This window comes from Chanos chanos, chromosome 16 (genome assembly GCF_902362185.1).
Source record: "Chanos chanos chromosome 16, fChaCha1.1, whole genome shotgun sequence".
In the NCBI taxonomy this organism is placed as follows: Eukaryota; Metazoa; Chordata; class Actinopteri; order Gonorynchiformes; family Chanidae; genus Chanos; species Chanos chanos.
Window position 1 is genome coordinate 12,966,614 of NC_044510.1, and position 10,000 is coordinate 12,976,613.

General features: G+C 44.5%; 1 protein-coding gene across 1 annotated transcript in view; it reads right to left on the minus strand.

Annotated features, from left to right (window-relative positions):
- The window catches only part of dacha (dachshund a), a 120,176-nt gene that overhangs the window by 59,386 nt on the left and 50,790 nt on the right, over positions 1–10,000 (minus strand). The window contains exon 2 of the mRNA XM_030794081.1: positions 3,218–3,333. Within this exon, the coding sequence (XP_030649941.1) occupies positions 3,218–3,333 (116 nt within the window). The remainder of the gene's footprint in view (positions 1–3,217; positions 3,334–10,000) is intronic.

Here is a 10,000-nt window from a genome sequence, read left to right on the forward strand (position 1 = left end):
GATATACGAGTGTGTTGGTGACAGGCCTCCTGTACTCTGATGAGTGGACTTCCTGACCTCCTCACTGGTCTGATGCTAGCTCTTCAGCACACTGTTCGTTTTAATGAATACATGAAAAAAACAAAAAAAAAAAAAACTCTTCAACTCTTGGCTGCTTCCTTTTATTGCTTAGCAAGGCATCTGCAACACACAGGAGACTCATGTGCATAAGAGACATAATTCAGATAAAAACAACACACCTCTGGATATGTCTCTCTCTCCCTCCCTCTCTCTCTCTCTCTCTCTCCCTCTTGCTGTCAGGTTTGGACTGCTGAATCCTTATGTTTGCTTTCGTCCCTGGAGTGCTACAGGCTTATGATGTTTCTGTCAACAGCAATCCAGGAAACCAAACGCAAAACAAACCCCACAACAACACTCGTTTTGCTCTACGCTGCACCCCCCCCCCCCAACCTCCACACATGAGCACACACAAATACACACTCACACACACACACACACACACACACACACTGGAGACACAGGAGAATTTTCAAAGGTGAAAAATACTCAGGAACTTCTCTCTGTCTCTTTCTTTCCCTCTCTCTCATTTTCAGAGCTGGGTAAGTGATCTCCAGTCCCCAAGTTTTCAGCGTGACACCAGAAAAGTGAAGTCAAGTCTTTGACTTTGTTCTGACTAATTACCACATTAGGAGGAAATAAGAGTGTAAATTACTGCTAATGAGGAAATGACAGCTCCAATGAAAACCCACGGCAGGAGTGATCTCCTGCACTAATGTTTCCACAGTGCAAACCTAAGACAGTGTCAAAACAGTTTCCCATCTGAGAGGAAAAGAAAAAAAAAAAAACCTGTCGTATTTGTCAAGGCTGTCTCTGCCGCTAGAATCTTCTCAACAGTAATATGTTAATAACATCTGTGAGCATTTCAGACTTATTTGACTTGAAATACCAACTAATATAATACATGTTCACATTATTAGTATTATTTTTTCATCATCATTACTATTATTATTATTATTGTTGTTATTATTATTATTATTATTATAGTTGTTGTTATATGTTTACTACTATTATTATGTTATTATAATATATTTACTAGCTACTTTTACTTTCATGTATACTGTGGGCCAGGTATACTTTTTTATGTTTACAGCTGTGTGTGTGTGTGTGTGTGTGTGTGTGAGATCACACTGAAGTGCTTTACTGTCTAAGTCTCACATAAAGAGAGCACACTGGGATCAGTCAGATTAAATCAACACACAGGTTAACAGCAGTCACGTCACTTTAGTGTTATGGGTACATTACCTACCTACCCATCTGTCTGTCTATCTATCTATCTGTCTCTCCGCCTCCCTGTCTGTCTGTCTATCTATCTATCTATCTATCTATCTATCTATCTATCTATCTATCTATCTATCTGTCTCTCCGTCTCCCTGTCTGTCTATCTATCTATGTATCTATCTATCTATCTATCTATCTATCTATCTATCTATCTGTCTCTCCGTCTCCCTGTCTGTCTGTCTATCTATCTATGTATCTATCTGTCTATCTGTTTTTCTGTCTGTCTATATTCCTCTAGAAGAACACACTGTGATAGTTCTCTGGCAACCTGAAATTTATGTACACTTTCACCTGTCTATTGGCATATTTCTAGATTATTCTAAAACAAAACAGTGATATTTGCAAAATACGAATCCAGTAGAATTAAACAACAAACAAACAAACAAAAAAACAACGGCACTGCATTCAGAGGCAGGACATTTTGGCCATCTTAAACACAGTTTCTCTCAGTGATTTAAGAGATCCGACCAATCAAGACTAGACTCATTCAAACACACCGCTGTCATTTTCACACACACACACACACACACACACACATAAAAATAACAAATGACTGATTTCAAATGTTTCCGAGTCTCGTTTCTGTCTGGCACCGGTTGAGTCCGAGCGTTAGGACCAAGATTAAATACGATGAGCAGAAGCTGAGGGCTGGGGTTCTGGGTGATGCGATGATCAGTGGAGGGGCTATGAGAAAGACGGATGTACATTTTAAATAGGTCCTTCCCCTTGCTGGACAGGGGCAATAATAACGGGAGTGATTTGAAATCAATGTGTAGCACAGGCTAACGGGCAGCCCGGGCCCCAAAGCCGCTCAGATCAATATCCACACAGACCATTGTTTGCGCTAAATAGCCACTACCATCAGCAATTTACAGCGCCAACGCCGAAAAAAAAAAAAAAAGAGAGAAGAAGAGGAACTTCAAACAGGTTTAACAGAGAGACTTCGGTTTGCTGCAGGAACAACGGCTCAAATGGCTAAGCCTCTGTGAGTGTGAGTGCATGTGTGCGTGCATGCGTGTGAGATTCAGAGAGAGAGAGGGAGAGAGAGTGTGTGTGTGTTTGTTTGTGCACGCATGCATGTGTGTGTGTGAGACAGAGAGAGAGAGAGAAAGGGAAAGACAGTGAGAGGGAGAGAGAGAGAAAGAGAGAGAGAGAGAGAGATCACAGGAAAAGGGCAGATATACACACACAGGTGAGACAGGGTTCTGAGTCATCAGCGATAAAACAATTTTTTCTGAATAAGAGATACAATCTAGGAGTGGAGAGATAAATACGGATCTGCAGAAATGAGAAAAAGAAAAGACGAGACAGAGAGAAAAAAAAGAAATAGAGAGAGAGAGAGAGAGCGAGCAAAAGAGCAAATGCGTGAGCGAGAAAAGCCTCACAGAAATCCAATAGTTTAACCTCTGTTTGAGGTATAGTGGTGGCCAGTGAAGGACAGAGGGGAAAATCAATAGAGGCTGATTTGCAGAAGGAGGAGGAGTAGGCGGAGGAGGAACAAAAAAAAAAAAGAAAAAAAGATGACGGAGAAAGAAAAGAAAGCAAAACGAAAAGGATGAAAGAAAGCAGCGTCTCTAAAAGGAGAAAAACAAAACCAATAATCAACGTCCTTCCAACTCACGTGTCAGAACCCACGTTAAGTGGAAGCATCCACTTTCATCATACGTATTATTTTTTTTTTCTTTATCTTGTTATTTCCATGCATAATTCATTAATGGCAAGACTTAATTCATGGTGGTAAAAGAGGGATTTTTTCTCTCTTTTTTTTTCTTTCTTTCTTTTTCCCCCACCCCCATCCTGCAGGTCGTGCTGTGTTAAATTCAGTCAGGGTTGGATGGTTCTTCCAGGTGACGGCACAGGAACAAAAGGAGGTGCTCACCTGTAGGAGACAAAAGGCCCGGGGACAGGAGGCCGTGAACGCCGTGAGGGAGGAGCCGCGAGCTCTCCTGCATCGACACTCCCAGAGAACGCTTCGGAGGACGCCCGGGTCTGGAACTGGAGGAAGATAAAAAAAAAAGAAAAAAAAAAAAGATAAGAAAAAGTGGAACAGAAATTAGATGGGGGGGGGGGGGGGGGGGGGGGGTTGTGGGGGGGGGGGGGGACTCCTAACATAAGGTTCAACTATTCCTCTGACGGTCCAAAGGACCGAACCGATTTCACGTTAAAACAACGGATGCACTTTAAATGACGTCAATAACGGTCACAGACTAGCGAACAGCGTTCATTCTGACCAGTTAGGTACCACTTAATGGTCAACCAGCGACGCACTTCATATTTTAAACTTTTCTTTGCGTTACACAGATTTCAAAAACAGACCCAGAATGTAAAGATTGAACATTAGGCTGGAGCAGGATAGACAAGCGTGACATGATTCATGCCTGTCTTGCGTTCTGTGTAGTCAGAGATAAAAAAGCATATGTGGGCTGCAGTGTTCTGGATATTGAAATGACTGTTTCTTGTTTTGAAGCACTCAGTGCGCACGGTGTTTGATCCTTTTCAAGTTTCAAAATGAAACACCATTGTCTAGTGTGAGGATCATGCAACCTCCACATAAACACACACACACACGCACACACACACTCAAACGTACACAGCTTGAGAAGTTTGTCATTCATGCCTTAAACACACACACACACACACACAGACACACACATGCGGAGAGAGATAAAAAACTCTTCTCCAGAAATATCTGCGGTTTACTGCTTTATCTAAAATCACGTCCCCACACAGATTCTCTCTCCCTCTCTCACTTTCTCTCTCTCATCACTTGGAGACAGCCTGTGTGTTATACCATGACACACAGACTGATTCAAGGGAAAGATATGGCATAACATGCAGCTATACGACTGTAGACTGTACACACTGCACATTTGATAATGATCATATCCAGAAACATGCCTTCAAGGGAAAAGAGAGACACTACATATTCCTCCTCTTTAAATCAGATAAGAGTCTGCAGCTGTGTGCAGGTGTTTTGTTTAGAACACAGGCATGTGTAGGTCTGTGTGTGTGTGTGTGTGAGAGAAAGAGAGAAAGAGAGAGAGAGAGAAAAAAAAACAGAAAGAGGGGGGTGGTGGTTTAATCTGTGAAATGGCTGTTCTGAACCACAAGGCTCAGAGAAGGAGAACTGGGGAAGGGGGGGGGGGGGGGAGGTTGGGTTGGTAAAATTATTTAATGACCACCGGTGTTAGAGAAACGCACGCACACGCACCTTTGCACACGGACTGTTAATTAAACTGACTGACCAAACTAAAGCATGCATGGAGCAAGGGCAAAGTGGACGAGAAAAAAGGAAGAGCAGCAAAATGCTAATTTTAGCGCTGCATATCATTGGACGCCTTCCAGGTGCGTGCGCTAGCTCCACGGCTTGTCTTTTCCAGGGCCGTTGGCATTTTATTGGTATTAACGCAAGAGGACAGGAGCACAGAACACGGCGCAGTCGCCAATAAACTCATGACTACAGGCGAAAGAAATTAGGGGACAACGAGTAAACAAAACCAGAACAGTTTTCTAGGATAATACCGGACATTCCGTGAACAAGGGCCAATAGACTCTTAAGGTCCAGACCGTGACATAAATAAAAAGGAACTCGAAAGCGGAGATATGATAACAGAGGTGGTGAAATCTCAAAATGACGTCAAAGGAGAGCCTAAATTGACGTCAACAACGAGTTTGGCCCACAGCTCATTAGATACAATCTTTAGAAATGCCGCATATTGATGTTATGCTAGTGAAATGACTAAAACGCATAATTTATGTGGGCTGGACTTATTGGGAGCATCGTAAAAAGCCAAGTTAACTTTTACCAACAACGTGTGGTGTCCTCCTTAGGAATTTAAATAGCTGGCCTCTAGTTCAGGATAACAAGAACAACAAAATCACGTCCAAAGAACTAACGGGGACCCTAACGTTGTCAGGCCTGTAGCACCTTGGCCTGCATGTGCAATTTTGATTAGTTTCTTTCAGTCCCTCAACCGCGATTTGGGGCAGAATCGCGTCATTTCCGTTTTTTTTTTTTTTGTTTTTTTGCACGCTTGTGGTAAGCCTGCAGTTTGCCATCACTTGGAGCAGTAGGACAACAATCAAACGAGTCTGTTACGCGCCATATTCACCACTGTGATCGATAATAAACTCCGCGTGAACTCTCCCCTGCTCAGTTATAACCGGGTGACTGGGGGGGTCACCCAGCCTTGCATTCTGCCGAACTCCCCCGATGATTCGCTGGTTGTCAACGGTCCGTTGTCGGACATTGGCAAAATACACTCCCCGTCGTCACATTACAAATCCAATTAAAAACTACGAACAGCCAAGCGTGGCGAACAGAAAAGGGGGCAATCAACATTAATCACTTTTGCGGTTGTAGTGCCTGTAACAGGGGAGAGAGCTAGATCGTGTTTACGCCAGTGTATCAAAGTCAATCGTCTCCATTACTCCAGCCTAGTAAAGCACCCCCCTCCCATTTTTTAGACACTTTCCCGACACCTCCGCTTGAAAATCAGTGTCTTAATCGCATATTTAAATTAGCGAAACCTTCCATAAATTAGCCCAAATCCGGAGCCACTATAAGAAGCGGTGTCGTTTCGTAAAGATTCGAGAATTATATTGGCCTGTAGGTGGGGAAAGAATTGCGGAACAATCTCTTATTTCTACCGCTTCTTGTTTGTTTGTTTGTTTGTTTTCTGATGGTGCGTTCGAAAAACCAAAAACCCAAGTTCAAGATGAAGTTTAACGTTTTCGTTCATGTGCAAACCAAGAACATGTAACAATTTTTGAGCTAAGTATTTCCATGAGAAGAATGGCCATTAAAAAGAAATGTGGCAGAACGTTGCCATAACATCTTTAGTCTACATTTCCTCGGCGGAAAACTCGCCCAGTAACGGAGGCAGTTCAGTAGACTACAAAGCAAGGGAAAATGAACAGAATGTTGCCGCCGCCCCCCCCCCCCCCAGTAGATTCAGTTCAACTTGATACGGACAAGGCGGACATTGGAAACCATTACAGGTTACTTAACCAGACATTTCCGCAAACCGTTTTAAATGAAGAGGAAAGGGCCAGTTTCCCAGTTTCCTTTGCTCTCTGTCCACACTAAAACTGTTTTGTCGAAGAACCCGCGAGCGAGTCTGTTTTTTCGCTTCCTATGGAGCTCTTGAGTCACACTCCTTACGTGTTCTTGTGCAGGGCGAGCCCCGCAGAGCGAGATGAAAACACTCGCGCACTGAAGTCGTTGGAGCACCACGTCCCCCCCCCCCCCATGAAGCGATTGTGCAAGGACCAGCCGTTAAAGTCCCCTGGGACTCCTAAACCTATTTTCTTATTTAGCTTCACTTTGACGGGGTATTGTTAAGGGCCAAGCTGCTCTTTCCTCGCTCGCGACAGGTGCTTCCCTTGTATAAAACCCATCCTTTCACTTCCAAGAACGGGATTAAAAGTCACAGACGTCGTGTGAGAACCACTATTGACTTTAATCAGATACGTTGTAAATGAGTTTTTATTTTTAATTGTACCCTAAATAGCCATAACCACAAGCTTTACGGAAGTCAAACGGTCTCCTCACTTCCACGTAACAGGATTTACACCAAAACGACCAAAGAGGTCAGGAAAAATCCCTGGAATTCCTGTCATTCAGAAAATTATTTTGGAAAAATCAATCAGAGAAAGGGACAGGCGGTTCAGTCTTGTTTAACAATTTTCGTTCGGGAAAGGGAATCTCTCGCGTTCTCTGACTGGTCTAGAGGCTAATAAGAACGCTTTTACACAGAACTCTCTAGAATGGGAGTATTTTTCCACAACTGGTCGCACTCGTAAGTACGATGCTGTGTTGAGAGTTCAGCCCTGCCTAATGCCAAGACAGACAGGGTAAGGCTCTAAGCTTCGCGCCCCCCTCCTTCTCCACCCGTTCTCCTGTCCCACCGGACCAAAGGAACAGATGGCTGTGAAAAGTCATTCACACGTTCCCGCACGTTCCGCTCGCCAGAGTAGAAAAACCCTGTCATTGCGCGAGTCGCAGCCAATCACTCCCCGCAAATCCCCGGCGACAGCTCCGCCCCCCTCCCGCTGGAGACGACCAAAAGTGGGTTACTAAGCAGTTTTTATTCCCTACCAGCCACACAAATGTGCCCTTGTCATCTTTTAAACGGGCTCACTAAATATTCATACCCAAGCGACACCTGCTCATTTCGCGGAAACAATGCAAAAGGGGGGCGGGCACATCAGGAAGTCTCCTCACTGACACACCAGAAAACCCCACCCACTGTGACCATGCCGGGTGACCGGAATTTTTTTTTTTTTTAAACTACTGGAGATAACTCTGTGCTGGTATAAATCGTGCCTAAACACAAAACAGTGGGTTCACTGGTTTTCTGATAAAAGTTCAATTTATGCTTTTCAAAGAAATTTGGACTAGAAGGAGGCCAAAGTTCATAAGTCAATAAAACTTTGGATGATGAGGGAAACTGGGTGGAGGGTGGGAGGGCAGAGTTTGGGGGGGGTGGTTGATAGGGGCAAAATCAGATTTCAAAAAAATTTTTAATGGGAAACGGTTTAAACAACAACAAAGAAGGCAGCTGAGGCAAAAAAAAAAAAAGAAAGAAAGAAAAAAATGTCGGAGTCAGGGTGCCTTTGAAGATATTTAATTAAAATCTAATCCTGCATTCTTAAAGGCTCACATAAATTAAGCTGTCAGTCAGAAGATTTATGCATTCACATTTGCATATTGCATACAATTCATCAATTACTCATGTTTGAAAGCCTCACATATCCCAGGGAGAGAAACTGCCAGTGAGTGCCAGCAGAGGAGAGAGAGAGAGAGAGAGAGAGAGAGGGAGAGAGAGAGAGAAAGAGGCTCCTGGTATCCACTGATGCCCAGGAGAAGACAGGGTCCATATGTTCATGCAGTCAAGCGATAGTGCTGGAAGCCCTTGCAAAAGCAGCCCTTCTAGGAGCAGGGGAAAAAAAAAAAAAAAAAAACGTCTAAGAGCGCTATACTCTCGCTCCACTCTATCGGCTCACCGCCGATGCCGCCACCGCTGGGTCCCTCGTCACGTGACCGTCGGGCACCGTAGGGATGGCGCGTCAAATCGCTGCGTGCCAGCTTGAACCGGTGAGACAAGAGTCAGACTTAGAGATAGGTACCGGTCAAGGTGACAGCTCTGTTTGATTTTCAGAAGCAGAGATTGAGTTGAGCCTTCACTGTGTTATTTAGGATAATACAAATGAATACAGAGGCAGCCTGAGACAGACTGTTATGTATCACTTGTATGAGCTGGTCAGAACGAGAGAGAGAGAGAGAGAGAGAGAGAGAGAGAGAGAAAGAGTGTCCAGTGGGAACTAAACAGTCTACAAAGCACAAAAACTTTCATCCACTTCTGTGATGCCTGGATAGTTATTTTACCTCAAAACACAATTCCAGTCAATGCATCTGCTGGACTGACTTAAAAAGCACACGCAACTGATACTGATACTCCCCACTGCACATCCAGCTCCACAAAACATCCGTATGAAGAGTGTGTGTGTGTGTGTGTGTGTGTGTGTGTGAGGAGTTTACAGGGGAGAAAAGGAGGAGGAAATGAGAGTGAGTGAGTGACACAGTCTGGCATGGAGAAAAGAGGGTAGCAGACAGATGAAAAAATCTGCAGCCTCTGTTTAAGCACCACTCTCTCACGCTGCGTCTCCCCAACCTTTCCCATCACCTCCTGATGAGGTGTCATCCCTGCTCACTGTCTCACAAACACACACACACACACACACACACACACACACACATAAACACAGTCAGCCAAGCACACACATACAAACACAGCCAGCCAAGCACACACACACAAACGCACAGGTGCACACACACCCAAGCACCCACACACACACAAACACACAGGCGCGCACACACACACACACACACACACACACACACACACACACACACATACACACAAACACACATAAACACACACACATACACACACACTCATCCATGCACACACACACACTCACTCACTCCACACATACACACAAACAAACACAAAATCAGCCATGCACAAAAGCACACACCCAGAGTCAGCCATGCATGAACACACACAGACACACACACACACACACACACGTATGCACACAGAGCCATCCATACACACACACACACACACACACCCACCTCTCACACAGAGTCAGCCATGCACACGCAGAGTCAGACACATACACACACACACACACACACACACTCACACACACACACACACACACACACACACATTCAGCCAGTCTGTCTCTGACCAGCAGTCAGGATCCCCCATTGGCCGTCTCACTCCCTGTGAAGTGTGCGGGTAGAATGGGAGCTTTCTATTCAGTAGTGTCGTAAACAATAGCTCTGGGTAGCATACAGAGGACCTGTCTGGGACACAGCCATTACCAGGTCATGGCCAAGGGCAATGCTACAACTCCCATCAGCCCAAGAGCCACACGCCACTCCCCTGAACAAAGAGAGACATTCCTGCCAAGGTACAGATGACAGAAAACCTACAACTTAGCTCAAAAGCTCTTCACTGAACCTCTGTTTAACTTCTTTTAACTTCTGCTTCCTCTTCATTCGGTCTGTGTTTTGCACTTGTATTTTCCACATTATTTTTAATCGGGGGTGGGGGGGGGGGGTTACGAATTAAATCTCCGGGAGATT